The sequence below is a fragment of the Haematobia irritans genome, chromosome 5 (genome assembly GCF_050003625.1).
Source record: "Haematobia irritans isolate KBUSLIRL chromosome 5, ASM5000362v1, whole genome shotgun sequence".
Lineage (NCBI taxonomy): Eukaryota > Metazoa > Arthropoda > Insecta > Diptera > Muscidae > Haematobia > Haematobia irritans.
In genome coordinates this window covers 36,936,537-36,952,918 of record NC_134401.1, presented here as the reverse complement: position 1 = coordinate 36,952,918, position 16,382 = coordinate 36,936,537, and the positions used below count along the sequence as shown (strand labels likewise).

The 16,382-nt window shown below is 31.8% G+C and overlaps 4 protein-coding genes and 1 long non-coding RNA gene across 5 annotated transcripts in view; 3 read left to right on the top strand and 2 right to left on the bottom strand.

Annotated features, from left to right (window-relative positions):
• The first annotated feature begins 225 nt into the window (after window positions 1-225).
• Window positions 226-575, top strand: LOC142241436 (uncharacterized). The gene is made up of 2 exons (XR_012723636.1): window positions 226-301; window positions 359-575. It is a non-coding gene; the product is annotated as an uncharacterized LOC142241436 (long non-coding RNA).
• Window positions 576-3,320: 2,745 nt separating this feature from the next.
• Window positions 3,321-5,204, bottom strand: LOC142238750 (uncharacterized). Its single transcript, XM_075310475.1, has 4 exons — window positions 4,954-5,204; window positions 4,476-4,893; window positions 4,288-4,408; window positions 3,321-3,848 (listed from the first exon to the last, which is right to left on the bottom strand). The coding sequence occupies exons 1-3, from the start codon at window positions 5,039-5,041 to the stop codon at window positions 4,372-4,374; spliced, it is 543 nt and encodes a 180-aa protein (XP_075166590.1). The 5' UTR covers window positions 5,042-5,204; the 3' UTR covers window positions 3,321-3,848; window positions 4,288-4,371.
• Window positions 5,205-5,988: 784 nt separating this feature from the next.
• Window positions 5,989-7,008, top strand: RpL31 (ribosomal protein L31). Its single transcript, XM_075310743.1, has 3 exons — window positions 5,989-6,078; window positions 6,334-6,595; window positions 6,670-7,008. The coding sequence occupies exons 2-3, from the start codon at window positions 6,372-6,374 to the stop codon at window positions 6,818-6,820; spliced, it is 375 nt and encodes a 124-aa protein (XP_075166858.1). The 5' UTR covers window positions 5,989-6,078; window positions 6,334-6,371; the 3' UTR covers window positions 6,821-7,008.
• Window positions 7,009-8,808: 1,800 nt separating this feature from the next.
• clos (closca) overlaps window positions 8,809-16,382 on the bottom strand; it is a 37,302-nt gene continuing 29,728 nt past the window's right edge. Inside the window, exons 13-15 of the mRNA XM_075312089.1 lie at window positions 9,718-10,004; window positions 9,288-9,505; window positions 8,809-9,229 (exon numbers count right to left, since the gene is read on the bottom strand). Coding sequence (XP_075168204.1) covers window positions 8,914-9,229; window positions 9,288-9,505; window positions 9,718-10,004 — 821 coding nt within the window. The 3' untranslated portion in view covers window positions 8,809-8,913. The remainder of the gene's footprint in view (window positions 9,230-9,287; window positions 9,506-9,717; window positions 10,005-16,382) is intronic.
• Window positions 10,349-11,629, top strand: LOC142240384 (N(4)-(Beta-N-acetylglucosaminyl)-L-asparaginase). Its single transcript, XM_075312091.1, has one exon. It carries the CDS (start codon window positions 10,411-10,413, stop codon window positions 11,476-11,478), a length of 1,068 nt encoding a protein of 355 aa, XP_075168206.1. The 5' UTR covers window positions 10,349-10,410; the 3' UTR covers window positions 11,479-11,629.

Here is a 16,382-nt window from a genome sequence, read left to right as displayed (position 1 = left end):
TTGACAGTTTAAATCTAGTTACAGTGGATTTTGGAAGTATATTTTGAATGAGGTATTAATTACCCTGCCAGCATTTCAAAGTTCCATTTCAACCTCATCGTTACCACAGACTCGTAAATGTCACTTCAACCATCATGAAAAGGTACATCAAAAAGTGCATGCAAGTAATTTGCCATCCCTACTGTTAAAAAAGCCATTTTTTTTGTGAAACGCCAAGCGCAACCAGCTTTTTATATTTTAATTAAATGAAAACGAAAATAAAGTTCTGAAAACATAGATTATACGCTTAAAATTGTGAAAGGTATATTGGTGAACAATTTGGTGATTTTCCAAATGGAATAAAGTGATTGTTTTTCAGATATTTTACAGACACGCTGCCTCCATGGAATAAAAACACTGGTTGATAGACGCAGCAACATGTAACTCGCTACTTGTAACTCAACATCATCATTAATGCTAAAAATTATGTTAAATGTAATGTGATAGTGGTATAAATGTTATATTTTTAAGAATTTGTAAATGTTTAATCAAATTAATAAATATCTAAACAAACGTGTTTTACTCGACCACAATGATTCTTTTACAACTATCTTAAAATGCACTTTTTCTGATTGTTTGGAGGGTCCCTTATTGGCGTCGTTCTAAATTGATCTATAAAGGCACCTAATAATTGCACTCATGCGAAACATTTTTGTAGTAACTTGGCGTGGTACAACTTCTCAATAGTGACGGCGCTTTTCCGACGAGTTTTTGATGTCGTATATGATTGTTTTCGACGTAGTGGGGATTCTCAAAAGAGTCCCCAAATTCAAAAAATGTTGGCAGGGTAAGGGTTAGTATTATTTAATAATTTAATTGAATGAAAGATTCTCTTTATTTCTAGCTTTGGATCATTACCTTTTAAGTGATATAGATATTAAAAAAAATTATATATTTTAAAGTTTTATTGGTGAAGTTCGATAGCTAAATTATAGTCCATATAAATTTATGATATAAACGATGAGTTAAAATTATTATGTCATTAGCTCCGTTCGAGAACCCCATAATTTTTGATAATTATCACAAATTTTTACTGGAAGTCGTTCGTTTACATCAAAAAGCCAGCAAAAGAGAGTCAGAGAGAGAGAAAAAATGACAGTTCTAGCTTAAATATTTTGCAAGTTTTTGCTAGAGATTTTTTCTCCAGTAAAATCTTGCAAAACCTACCATTTGTAAGAATCAGCTGTTCATTTTGTAAACAAGTTATTTAAAGATACACTCTTTTTGCTGTGGTCAATGTAAGTTTTAACAAAACTTGTAAGTACCAGTTATAAAACCCCGGACAAATGGAAATTACTACAGAACATTCGATTGGGGATGGTACCCACTCCATAGAAATGCAAGGTAAATACATTAGCTTTTTGAGTTATTACAAAGATAATTATACAAAATAATTAAAGGACCTGCAACTGCTGTGTTAGCCACCGTAATGCTTTTAATGGAATCATCATCATCGGAGAGTGAGGATGAGGAGAATGAAATTATTATACACATGTTAAGAAGGGAAAGCAACATCTTCCATAAAGGCATGGCTATATTCCAAGAAAAAAATAGGAGAAATTCGATCAAATCATATATAGAAGAAACAGTTCCAAAATATAATAACGTCGAATTTCGTTCCCACTTTCGAGTTTCACGAGAAATTTATGAATCGCTGACAAATCTCTTTTCCAAATGGCCCCACTATGAAATGCTTCGTTCCGATAAACGAATTCCAGCAAATGTTCAAGTTTTATGTTTTTTATGGTTTGCTGGTCATGAATCTTGCAGTTTTCGAGATCTGTCTGATCGATTCAATATGTCCCTTTCAACAATAAGCGCTATAATAAATAGGGTGTCTTTGTTTTTTAGCAGTTTGAGTCCAGAAATTATACGATGGCCGTCAGATGAAAAGAAGGAGGAATCATCTAAATACTTTGCAGAGAAATGTATGATACCAAAAGCTATAGGTAGAACTTTGTACAGTTTTGTTTTTAAATTATTAATCCAATGTTTCCAATTACAGGTTGTATTGATGGTACCCATGTAGTCATTGACCCACCAAAATCTGGAAAAGATGAATATATTGATAGAAAAGGGAACGTAACAGTTTGCTTACAGGGAATATGTGATGAACGCAATAATTTCATAAATGTATTTGTCGGATATCCTGGATCATGCCACGATAGTTGGGTTCTGAAGAATTCACCAATATATAACAAGTTACCGTCATATTGTGGAGGTTGGACATGTCTACAAGTTTAGACTTTCCTTAATTCTTTATTTTCAGATTATTATTTACTAGGTGATTCAGCATATCCTTGCAATAAATACATCGTTACACCTTACAAGGACAACGGGCATCTTAGAAAGGCTCAAAAAGAGTTCAATATGAAACTGAGTACTGGTAGAATTAAAATTGAACACTCATTTGGAATACTAAAGCAACGATTCCGGCAGTTATACTACTGCAAATTGCGAGGAATGAGAAAACTTTGCCATTTTATAAGAGCCTGCTGTGTTCTTCATAACATTGCTAACGAAGATGGTATGCATTTTGAGCCAACTGCATTCCAGGAAGAGGAAGAAGATTTTATGGATGATTATCCAGATAACGACAACATTTCGCGTGGAGATGACGTGCGAAACGCAATATCAAAATCAATACAAGATGTACTTACTACAAAGAATTAATTTTAATTTATTTAACTTTTAATTATAGCTCTACATTTAAAAATATAGTAAGGTAATCATATCGACTAGAGAATACAGCAATCCCTCGATTTACGTTGTTTCGATTTACGTCGTTAAATTTTTTGTTTTATCTACCTTATATGAATATTGTTTTTAAGAACTCTGAATCCAAATCTGCATTTGTTTTTTTTTCTATCAGCTCGATTTTGCGAGATATACCGTTATGTTCAAAATTAAGACACTTCCGCTATATAAATTGGAATAACTTGAAAACAGTTCAACATATTAAATTAAAAAAAATCAGAAAATCCCTAGCAATATTCTCTTTTAGCCGTCTTTACATTGTTTTTCAATTTTTCAAGTAGTTTTGGAGATATCGTTCAAGGAAAGACGGCTAAAAGAGAACATTGTTAGGGATTTTCTGATTTTTTAATTTAATATGTTGAACTGTTTTCAAGTTATTCCAATTTATGTAGCGAAAGTGCCTTAATTTTGGCCATAACGGTATATCTCGAAAAATCGAGCTGATAGAAAAAAATAAATGCAGATTTGGATTCAGGGACCTCAAATTACTAAAAATTCACTATAAATTTCAATAAAACGAGGGATTACTGTATTTATTTCACATAGAGTAATACTATTTATTTTTATAGAAAGAAACATTGTTTGCACTGTTAATTATTTTTTGTGAATATTTCTATTACAAAGACGAAATAGAAAAAAATAAAAAAATTCATTTACACTGAAAATTATTTTAAAACTATTTCATTTCACTAAATAAAACATATTTTGTAATTTTCATGTTGTATTTTAAATTTTAGAAATATGGTGAAAATACCAAATGTTCATTTTGGTTAACTAAACTGTAAGTTAGAAATTGATAAATTAAATATCTTGGAAGTATTGATAAACAAATTATTTTTTCAATATGTTCACTAGGGTTTCAAGCAAATCCACTTTCTTCTTCTCCAGAGCTTCTTTTCGTTCGGCACGTTCTTCTCTTTGTTTCATACTTTGTTCTAATGTTTGTTGTAGAATTGCATCACTCTCTTCTCTTTTTTTTGCATGTTCTTCAGACATGTCTATGAATTGTTGAAGGGCTGTTTTCCGTTTTCTTGATGATGAACTACATGGATCTTCGAAAAATATAAAAAATATTATAACATGAAAAACCTGGTTAAGTGGACCCAAGACTCAAGTCCGTATTGCTACGGGCTTGCTGGCATTGTGATCTATAAATCTACATCTAAATTGAGAAACAAATTAGTCCTGGACGGTATCGTTTTACTACCAATAAATATTACAATAGAATGATGACGCATGCAAAGAATATGTATCGACATTGAAATTTGTTATAGGATCACATTACACTCAAAATCTACATTTCAGATTTGAAATCTACTTTTTATAAGGCAAATGACAGTTGAATCTAGTAAAAGTGGATTTTGAAATTGTAATGTGAATGAGGTATTAGAATAAATAATAACAAAACGTCATTAACCGAATTATTTTCGAAATAGGACGATTTTTTCCGTGTAAGGCGTACCCTTAAAATTCCAAACGAAATTTTTGTACCTGTTTCAGATAAATTTGGGCCTTCGATGAGTTTTAAATCCGCCGAAGACACTTCCGCTTCACTGTCGAGTACAAAATCTGGATTTATAGACTTTTTTCCTGCAAAAGATCGTCCAATTCGCTGCAAAACGAAAGGACATAATGGTATTAGATTCTTAACAAACATGTGCATGCATTTTTTAATTTACCTTTGATAAGGGCACGTCTGCCTATTCCGACCAGTCTTAGAGTTGTAAAGTTGTGTGCGTTTGTATTTCCGTTCCAAACTGAAATACTTGGTTTCCACTTGTTGAGAATTGAAATTGTATCCAAGTGAACACAATTCTTCTGAAATCTTTATCCACATTTGTTTTTTATTTTTTAGGCTGGCCGATTTTCCCACTTTTGGCCGTAATTCTTTCACTTTGGATATCAAAAATTTTACTGCTGGCTCAATCCACACGGACTTCCCGGCTCCTTCATCGTCGTTGGTGCAAGTGATGACTTCATTTTCAACGTGGAACTCTTGGTGGGGGTAAAGAAAGTCATCTTCACTCTGGGTGAAAACTACTTCCTCAAAACTATCACCAGCAATTTCGTCCACCACATTTTGCTGGTATTCCTCATCTGTAAAATGTCCGAAAGTTACATTTTCTTGAATTTATTTATTTCTTGTATCATACTTACCGAAAGAAATTCTTTTGTATGTTCCCGGTGAGCAAATTACGTCCAATTTTCTTTTATTCATTTTTCTTGGTTTACGTATTTGAAACATAAAATACAATCACCTGATCTGTTTTATTTGCAAGTTTTTACTGGATGGCGTTCGCGTACTTTTTGTGGCAAGAGAGCAAAAACAAAGCAAAGAGAGTAAAAACGGTTTTTACTCTCTTGCTGGTTTTTACTGGATATTTTTTACTGGAAAAGTACGCGAACAAACCTATTAATAACGCTTAGATATCGATGTCTAAAGTCAGTAACAAATTTTCCAGAATGATAACGTTTTCTTAGCAAATAGAGTAGGCAAAAAATAAATAGCAAAATTATATTGATAATTGGCCAACACCCTTTTTTTCAGCGGTGGATTATCTTAACATAGTAATTCTGGTGACATTTCGGAGAGTTTCAAATCTTTTTTAAGTGGTTTCACGGCAATGTGGAACGCCGTTCGAACTTGATCCTAACATAGAATGGGGCAGCACTCAGTGATAAGACAGAAGTTCACCACTGTGGTATCACAATGGACTGAATAGTCTAAGTCAACCTGATATATCGGGCTGCCACTATACCTAACCTTACCTATCACCAAACGATGGTAAAACTTCAAGCTCCCCGCGTTATTGACAAGTACATTGATTTAAGAGATATTTTTACCAAATTATTGGATAGAGATACATCTTTTTGCTACGAACAAAGAAAATGTCAAGAACTTGAAGTTCGGAATTTTTTAATTCGAAGTCATTTGACAATTGTATCTTTTTTATTAATTAATGTTAAGGAAAACAAACCTTTCAGTTGTTGCTATAACAATCCATATATGGATGATTCCCCTTCAAGTAATAATAACATTTGCCAAGCTTTGTTTAGAAATTTTTATATATCCATTATTATATTGCTTTCCTTATTGCAGTCAATTAAAAGATGCGCATTTTTAAATGGTTGCAGTTTTTCGTAAGCGCCATCTATTGTATTTATCATTATAACTTGCTTGATTTATCTTTCCGAACTTATCTGAAAAATGACAGCTGTCCATGACGTTTGAAATTTTGACAGCTCTAAAATTCTTTTACGTCAGGCTTTCATTTCCGATAGGTTGGTTTTTATTAATTTTTTCTAAAATAAATCCAAAAACATCTAAAAAATCGTAAAATGTTGACAAAAAAGCAACGTGTCAAATACAAAATGACTGTGATCCAAAAGAAATTTTCCAAACATTTGTATAGAACTAGTGAGATATGCTTTAAAAAATTAGATTTTCTTAAGCTCTTTAAGTGATAACATTATGATTTCGTTTGCAATTAATTTGCCGCATACTTACTAAAAGTGTTTTCGTTTTTCTCCTTGCAGGACTTGGAATAGCAGATAAGCATTTTCTAAAATAAAAAATGGCCAAAACAAAAGGTGAGAAGCGCAACAAATCCGCCATCAATGAAGTAGTCACCCGCGAGTGCACTATTCACTTGTCCAAGCGTGTGCACAACATTGGCTTCAAGAAGCGTGCTCCTCGTGCCATTAAGGAAATCCGCAAATTCGCCGAAAAGGAAATGGGCACCAATGATGTTAGAATCGATACCCGCTTGAACAAGCACATCTGGTCCAAGGGTATCCGGTAAGTTGTTTACATCTTTGTGAAATGTAAACAAATGGATGGACAATAATATTTGTCTTCTCTTTCATTTTCAGATCCACTCCATTCCGTGTGCGTGTACGCTTGGCTCGTCGCCGTAATGACGATGAAGACTCTCCCAACAAATTGTACACATTGGTCACTTATGTTCCCGTTGCCACTTTCAAGAACTTGCAAACCGAAAATGTTGAATCCAATGATGATTAAATGCTTCGCTTGGACACCGTCCATTCCAAAGTGTATTGCCAGTTGGGGCAATATGTTGACTTTGTCTAGGATTTGATAAATTGTTTGTTCTAAAACGGGCCTAGTTTTTAAAAAAAGAATGAAAGTACATAACATTTATTTTATTTGGAAGAAGCAAGGAAATACATTATTCGACCTTATAAAATAAAGTTTTTATTTTTTTTTACATTAAGTGGATGGATTGAGTTTTATATGCAGTTGCATTAGGGGATTTTCGAAAAAGCATTATTTTGTTCTCAAGTCCGCTAGAGAATACTGTTTGGTAACCATCGCAGATCCGAGGTACCATCATCATTGCTGATGATTAGATTTACGATATGGATGAAGCTATGGCTCGAACAATAATTTTCAGTTCTTGATATATTATTCAGTCTACATCGATTTTATAAGAACCTCGAGACGACAGTATAAATTAAAAATATACAGAAAACAAAGGACGATTTATATCATAGCTATAGCAACGGATATACAAAAAGATTTCAAGACCGAGTGGGATTTAAGTAGATTAGGTTAGGTATAGTGACAGCCCGATATTTCAGCCTCACTTAGACCATTCAGTCCATTGTGATAAAACAGTGGTGAATTTGTCTTATCAATGAATTTAGTATTTACGTAGAACTGAAATTTTTGAAACATTTCCGATGGAAATGAAATTTTGACAAAATTTCCTATAGAATGAAATTGTTGGAAAATTTTCTATGGAAATGAAATTTGTAAAAAATTTCCTTTGGAAATGATATTTTTGAAAAAGTTCCTATAGAAATAAAATTTTGACAAATGTTCCTATAGAAATGAAATTTTTAAAAAATTTCCTTTGAAAATGAAATTTTGACAAAATTTCCTATAGAAATGAAATTTTTGAAAAATTTCCTATAGAAATGAAATTTTTTAAAAACTTCCTATAGAAATGAAATTTTTGGCAAAATTTCCTATAGAAATGAAATTTTTGAATTTTTGACAAAATTTCCCAAAGAAATTAAATTTTAGAAAAATTTGCTATAGAAATGAAATTTTAAAAAATTTCCGTTGGAAATAAAATTTTGACAAAATTTCCTATAGAAATGAAATTTTGACAAAATTTCCTATAGAAATGAAATTTTTGAAAAATTTCCTATAGAAATGAAATTTTTGAAAAATTTCCTATAGAAATGAAATTTTTGAAAAATAGCCTATAGAAATGAAATTTTTTAAAAATTTCCTATAGAAATGAATTTTTTGGCAAAATTTCCTAAAGAAATGAAATTTTTGAATTTTTGACAAAATTTCCCAAAGAAATTAAATTTTTGAAAAATTTCCTGTAAAAATTAATTTTTAGTAAAATTTCCTATCGAAATGAAATTTTTTGACCAAATTTCCTATAGAAATGAAATTTTTAAATTTCCTATAGAAATGAAATTTTTAACAAAATTGCCTATAGAAATGAAATTTTCACAAAATTTCCTATAAAAATGAAATTTTCACAAAATTTCCTATAGAAATGGATTTTAACAAAATTTTATATAGAAACGGAATTTTGATAAAATTTCCAATAGTATAGAAATGAAATTTTGACAAAATTTCCTATAGAAATGAAATTTTTGAAAAATTTACTATAGAAATTAAAGTTTTTACAAATTTCCTATAGAAATGAAATTTTAACAAAATTTCCTATAGAAATTAAATTTTGACAAAATTTTCTGTAGAAATGAAATTTTGACAAAATTTCCTATAGAAATGAAATTTTTGAAAAATTTCCTATAGAAGTGAAATTTGTGACAAAATTGCCTAGAGAAATGAAATTTTCACAAAATTTCCTAAGAAATGGAATTTTGACAAAATTTCCTATAGAAATGAAATTTTTGGCAAAATTTACTAAAAAAATGAAATTTTGACAAAATTTCCTATAGAAATGAAATTTTGAAATTATGAAACATTAAATTAAACTAAGTATAAAACATTCGAGAAAACAATTTTTCATAATACAATATATAACTTTTATTATAAAATAACAACAAATATACACAATTTACATATGAAAAATCAGAAATAATAATAACATTTAATATATACCCAATCTACATTTTTTTCAAAACCAGTTCAACAAATATTAATTTATCTTGACCCATTATGGATATTATGGTATGAGATGAAGATTTAATTGAATTCATTTTTATGTGTAGTCCACTACGAGCATCAACGATAGTGTTTGTAATAATTTCCTTGAAACCTTCAATTCCTTTATAACGATAGACAATAAAGTTGTTTTCCTCAAGGTCAGTTAGAGCATATAACAATAAATCGTTGCTTTGCGGTATGAAGGAATATTCAATTGTTTTAACATGTGGGCAGGGCAAGGACTGCCATGGTTCAATAAAACTATTATTATGAATTCTATAGAGGGAGGAGTATTTTAATTTATGTACTTTTTTAATATTTATTATTAACATACCTGTAAATCTGTATAGAATCGTATATTAAAGAAGATCTTTGAGTTTTTACTACAAGAGCTAAATATGATCCTGATTCTGCTGTGGATATATACACTAAATGTTGTGGATTGTATAGAGAATATTTTTGAGATTGTTTCAAATCTTCTGATACAATTTGCCAAATTTCCAAAGTGTTATTGGTAATTAAGGCTAATGAGTTTGTATGTAATTTTACAATCTAAAATGAAAATAACAAGATTATTTTAGTTATAGTTTGTATTTCTCAGGGTAAAGTCACTCTAGGCAAATATTTGGCCAACATTGGAGTCACTCTATTTTCCAGGAGCATTTTCGAAATTACTATATGTCGAAAATACACTATGCCATGATGTTATACAACCAATATGACCAAAAAATATTTGCTGATTTGATGGAGGTTATCGCACTTACTTGTTGAATATTGGAAGATGCCCTTGCTATAATTTCAGATTTTGTCGAATTTAATTTACTGAAATCCACACAACTTATTTTGAATTTTGGAGAGTCTGCTTCTAATGCATATAATATCAAACACGTTTCATTCCAAAATTCTATGTTCACTTTTTTGTTCGAAAATTTTACATCAAGTTGGGCTATTAAGTCTTTCAGTAGTTGAATATCAAGAGGTGTATTTTCCTGTTTGGACATTTTTTGTACGACATTCAATAAAGCTGCATTGTTGGGAATCCAGTTGAATTCTGAAAATATAAAGTTTTATCTTTTAGTTTTGGAATATATATAAGCAAAATATTGAGATTACAGCGTAGAAAGTCTCTGGAGCGAGGGCTTAGCCCCCACCAGAATTTTTATTTTTTTGACTTAAGTCAAAAAAACAAATTCCTATTTTAAAATTATGTAGAGATTTTTTTTAACTAATCACATGACCAAAGTCCGATTACTGTAATCTGAGAGGTATGTGCATACCATCGATCACTCAAAAACGAAATTAAATTTAACGGATGTGAGTAAGTGGCAGCAGCGAACATTTCATTAAATTTTAGTTTGCCAAATTGAGACGTTTTGCGCTTGTATTTGGATAAGTTTTGTTTATCATTTGATAAGAATCAATATTTAAAAGCAGCTACAAAACAAAGAAATTGGAATATGTTCACAACAAATTTCCTTATACGGGCTGTATTATTTACGTTTACGATAATTAATCGGAATAATTATTGCTTTGCCAAACAATTTCTTCCTTTGGTCATCAACACATGGGCATTCGAAGAAGCAAATGAAGCCGCTTGGAGTACTTTAAAAGCTGGTTCCAGTGCTTTGGATAGTCTGGTCGAAGGTTGTTCAGCCTGTGAGACATTACAATGTGATTTCACTGTAGGCTATGGCGGTTCACCGGATGAAAGTGGTGAAACCACATTGGATGCCATGATCATGGATGGTTTAAATATGAACGTAGGAGCTGTTGCTGGTTTGAAAGAAATTAAGTCTGCATCAAAAGTGGCCAGAATGATTTTGGAACATAGCAAACATTCTTTATTGGTTGGAGGAGCTGCAACTAACTTTGCCGAAATGATGGGTTTCAAACGGGAATCATTGACAACTGATAAATCAAAGCAAATGTGGCAAGAATGGCGCGATAATAATTGTCAACCGAATTTCTGGATCAACGTAGATCCCGATCCATCATTGTCTTGTGGACCATACAAACCTAAACTAATGGACGTTAATGATAAGCAATCCTATTATTCCTACAAAGTTGATCAATGGAATCACGATACCATAGGCATGATTGTTATTGATTCCAAGGGTCATATATTTGCCGGTACCTCTTCAAATGGTGCAAAACATAAAATACCAGGGCGAGTGGGTGATTCGCCTGTACCAGGAGCTGGTGCTTATGCTGATAATGAGGTAGGAGCTGCTGTAGCAACGGGCGATGGTGATGTAATGATGCGTTTTCTGCCTAGTTTTCTGGCTGTCGAATCACTACGAAATGGTCTAACGCCAGAAGATGCAGCCACAAAAAGTATGCAAAGAATTGCTCGATATTATCCTGATTTTAGTGGAGGTCTTGTCGTTGCGGACAAAGATGGTAATTTTGCTGCTGCTTGTGTGGGTCTAGATAAATTTCCCTATACTGTAGCATTCGGCGAAACAAATAGTGAAGTCATGTATCAAACGTGCATTCATGATGTAAACAATAAACATGAATTGTAAGCAAAGAGTTTGCTCGCAAGTATATATTGCGGTGTTACACATCAGAACTCTGATTAGTATTCCAAATAATCGCAGGGTTCAAAATCGACCAATTGACTTTGGCACAAAAAAAATAAAATAATAATAAACTTAGAAATGGGCTTCGATGGAAGTGATAATTTTTTTTATTATTTGTCCATGTTATACTTCGACCTTTTTCGTTCTGTAGAATTTCGGTATATCACCTAAAACTGGAAGGTTGCTCTATTGAACACAATTTGGTGCATTAACAAACATGTTCTCAATGTAACCTTGTATATAGAGAGTCATCGGTTCCCGGCCGGACAGTAAAGGTATATCCTCTAAAAAATCGGGTTTCCAAAACTTGTAAAAACTATCTTCAATATTTGAGATTTAATAAAATCAAAACAAACAGGAGTAGGTGTCTGTTGTTATATTTATGTACTTTAGGTTCGCGAATATCAAAATTTTTAGGTTTAATATTTTTCGATCAAATACAAGATATACAGTTAGCAAAAAAATTTTTAGAAAAATAGTTAAACAATGCATAGTGGAAAATATCAATTTTCTACGTTTTTTTTATTTGGGGTTTATTGGTTGTGTATTTTGGTTTTGTAAGCAACGAGAAATCCATAAAAAGATCAGCAATGTAAGTAAAAACGAGAAATTATATATAATTTCATATTAAATTTTGTAATTCGTTAAATTGGCCTTTTAAAGGCTTTGAAATATTTAAATAAATGAAAATAAATTATGTTAACTAAAGTCTACCTTACTTTTTTGCACGATTTATTATGTAATAGACCGTTGACAAGCTCGAAGGAAACATTTCGGTCATTTCTTTCGCTGATCCTTTGCGATAATTGAAATAAACTAATTAAATAATATTATCATTAGTACTTTTGCCCGGCATTTTTATGTAGTTTTGAATGATACGTAATGTTGCTTGGTACACTCGTAGAAAAAAGTCTGCTAAAACCAGCAGTCGATGTCTACTGTTATTTTTTGTACTTCGGAGTCTAACGAACAATAAATTATAAATTTTTAGGTTATAAATTTTCCCCCAAAGCATGTTTCAAACTAGTTTTTGGTATATTTTTGCACTGTAATTTACTTACAAGCTCCTAAATGCGACCGACAAACATTTTGTTTGCTGTCAATTTGCCTCAATTTGATCAAAATTAAAATTTTTGGCAAATACTATATAAATAAAATATTGTTTTGTGTTACGATTACCCCTAATGCTTAGTACTTACTAAGTTCGTTTCTGCGAAAAACGTATATCTTCATCTATTTCCGTAAATAGGGTCTCAAACTCAGGGATGTTAACTTATTTATGCGAAATAATATGCCTCCCTATTTTTTCGTGCGAAAAATCCAGGGTTGTATAAATATGTGCTTGAAAATGCTCAAACAAAGATTTCGCATTTATGTTTAGTACTAAGTTCGTTTCTGCGAAAAACGAATATCTTCATATATCTCCGTAAATAGGGTCTCAAACCCAGGGCGCTAACGTTTTTTATATGGAATATAACAATTTTTCGTGCGAAAACGTGATCTTGGTACTAGATGACATTTTTATTTGTTTCACCCAACTAAAACATGTTTTAGTGTAATCGAGCTTATAGCAGACAATGTTTGCTATTTCAGCAAACAGTGACTGTTTTACAGCAGACTTTTTGCTGTTTTAGCAGGCTTTTCCGCTGTTTCTACTAACAAATTTCTTTGGGTGTACATACATAAGTGCGTTATAATACATTGTCGATGCATTTTCTGCAAAAACAAATTGAATCGCCTACTATTCTTTACAAACAAAAAAAAAAAAACATTTCAGAATACAAAAATTTTTCTAAAGAATTTCCCAACACAATAAAAATTAACTGACATATTAATTAACACATTTTTCAACTTTATTTTATTTTTACCTCTCAATTCATATTTTAAAATAAATAAACAAATATCTTAAGGGCGGTACTATATTCGGTTTTCGCGTTGAAATTTCCGCGGTTAAGGTAATTACTATGTTCGCTTTTCGGTTTAAATTTTCGCGGTTACTTTATTAAAACAGTTCAATATAAAGCAGGAAGATTAACTCAATTGATGTGCAGTTTCTTGTTCCTCTAGCAAGACTCGGCAAAGCTTTACAGGAATATGTCCGTTTTCATTTATAATTTTGATTATTTCAGGAAAAGTAATCGCGATTTTCATCTCGAAAACCGAACAGATAATGCTGGGTACAGATAATTTAAATCAATTGATACGCATTGCCTTTTTTACATGGATTTGGTCAAGATTTAAGGTGGGTATTCAGTTCTAGTTTAGCCGCTAAAATCGCTAAAGTGAAAACTAAATCAGTAAAAAACGGCATAAAATTATACATATTTGTTGCAAATTTTATTATAACTTGATGGGGAATATCCCAAAGCAAATTTTCACAAAGTTTGTATTCCTTAAGGTGGATTAATTAACACTAGATATACCAACAAATTTACATACCTATTTATACCAAAACCAGTCAATTTGACTGTATATGACAATTTATGAAATATGCCCAAAAAAATATGAAATTATATCCCAAAAATCAATTTATGTCACAGGGCAAATAAGTAATGTAAAAAAAAAATTGGGGCATAACTTCCGTTTCAGTTTGAGGCATAGGTTCGTACCCCCATAAAAAATAAAAATATAAAAACTCATCAATTATATTCCAGTTTTATTCAGAATGATCATGTTTACATGCTTTACAAATACTAACTTTTTTTTCCACGCATTTTCCGCACACATATTTCTTACAGATGTCACAATTTGTAGTTGTCTTGTTGTTATTACAAAGTCCTATTTGGCACCATTTACGTACTGGCCGGTGATTCTGGGTTGCTGGACGGCGAATTTCACTTGCCCTCCCTTGGCTTGATGACTTATATTCAGATGTGAGCTCTTCAGCTAATCGAAACAAAAAGTCTTTCCTAGAAATATTCTTTCCTGTTATACTTCTATACAAAATCCAGGAATTGATGCCGGCCAAATCTAAAATATTGAAAAATACTTGAAGTGGCCACCTTCTGGATCCTGATTTCACACTATACTTTCTTGCCATTTGATCAGTTACATCAACACCGAATTTGGTTTTATTGTAAAAAGATATAGTTTCAGGTAGTTTCTTGGAACTGGTATCAATTTTGACGCTTTTGTGTTTAGTACTCAATAAAACAACCTTTTTGTTAGGCTTACTCTTATAAACAGTAAGTGTGCATTCATTTGTTTCATATAGATGCGTTGAAAAACGTTCCATACCATCTTTTTTTTCTTTGCAAATTTTTGGAAGCTCCCGTTTGTTGCAACGTATTGTACCAACCAATGCAGTATTTTTAGCTAATAATTTTGAAGCCAGGGGGAGGCTGGTAAAAAAATTGTCGGTTGTCACACACCTTCCTTTCATGATATAAGGTTCTAGTAGTCTTGTTACAACAAATTCACTGAGAGGAGTTGACGCATTTCGTGTTTCGTCTTTTCCTAAATAGGGAAAGCCATTTATAACATACTTCGTTTCAACATCAGAAGCCAGCCAGAATTTTATCCCAAATTTGTCTGGTTTGTTTGGCATATACTGGGTAAATCGACATCTAGCCTTCGTTGGAAACAGTTGCTCATCTACTGTGATAAATGCTCCTGGTTTGAAAGCGTTTTGACTATTCTCGATAAATTTATCCCAAACAGTTGATACCAGCGCAAATTTATCCGTTTGCAAGCGCTGACTCCTCTCATTTTTTTTATCAAAGCGAATAAAACGTAAAATTTCCGTAAAGTCATTCCTGCTCATACTTTCGGGAAAAAAATCAGGACCCCACTTTTTGTTCCATAAATATGATAATTTCAAATCTTTGGCTTCGTATGCACCACGGCCATACAATATTCCAATAAAAGCCTTCAGTTTTTCCTGCGAAAGGGTCCACTTCTTACCTAAAACTCGAGAGGCTTCTATTTCAGTGCAATTTCTAATATGTTCTAATATATGATGATCAATCAATAGTAAGAAGGCACTGCTCATCTCTTCTTCCATAATATTTCTTCTAGCATATGCTGTAGGCCCAGGTAAATCTTTGAAAATGCAATGACTTGGTAACCTTCCAACGGCACCCCCTTCTTGTATTTTTTTCCAAATTGTTCCATCAGCAGAAACTTCAATTTGCATATTTTGTGTGTTTTCCTCTTCAGAACTCGAGGAAAGCCGCATATATCTTCGTTTTTGCGTATTATGCTGTTGTCTTATGTTGTCTTCTTCGTCACTCGATTCGCCTCCAACATTTTCATCAAATTCCTCGTTATCACTGCTTTCAATATGAACACTTTGATTACCATCATCATCCGTATCACTGTCCAATCCCAAAAACTCATTTTCGCTATCACCACCATCAACGTCTGATAGATCCGAAAGTATATTTCGTATTTCTTCCAATTTCAAAATTTTTCGTTTTTCCATTATGAGCAATTTGTATGTAGCAAAAGTAATAAAATTATTTCTTACTGAACAGAACAGAACTCAATGAATAAATAATGGTTTATAACAGTTTCCTACGAAATTCTTGATAAAAAAATAAATAGGGAGATCCCCGAAAAATATGAAATTTTGAAAAATACTATTTTACCAGAGATGTGCAAACAATACTATTTTACCAGGGATGTGCAAACATTTTTCTTTACACGCCATTTTCCAAACAAGGGAATTTCCTAAAAGTGAAGAATATAAAGCATTTGCACATAGAACTACAAAAACGTGTACCAGGTCAAAATGACTGGTTTCGGTATAAGTACCAAAAACAAAAAAAAAATTTTTTGTTATGAACACAAAATCAAATTAACTTATCAAATTATTTGTATTTAATTGTTGTTATAAAAGTCATATA

Excerpts from the sequence above, each read along its gene's own strand:
- LOC142238750 (XM_075310475.1), bottom strand. The coding sequence starts at position 5,041 with ATGTTTCAAATACGTAAACCAAGAAAAATGAATAAAAGAAAATTGGAC. Across the intron at positions 4,894-4,953 it reads ATACAAAAGAATTTCTTTCG|ATGAGGAATACCAGCAAAAT; the intron begins GTAAGTATGATA and ends GACATTTTACAG. Across the intron at positions 4,409-4,475 it reads CAGACGTGCCCTTATCAAAG|CGAATTGGACGATCTTTTGC; the intron begins GTAAATTAAAAA and ends TTCGTTTTGCAG.
- RpL31 (XM_075310743.1), top strand. The coding sequence starts at position 6,372 with ATGGCCAAAACAAAAGGTGAGAAGCGCAACAAATCCGCCATCAATGAA. Across the intron at positions 6,596-6,669 it reads ATCTGGTCCAAGGGTATCCG|ATCCACTCCATTCCGTGTGC; the intron begins GTAAGTTGTTTA and ends TTTCATTTTCAG.
- LOC142240384 (XM_075312091.1), top strand. The coding sequence starts at position 10,411 with ATGTTCACAACAAATTTCCTTATACGGGCTGTATTATTTACGTTTACG.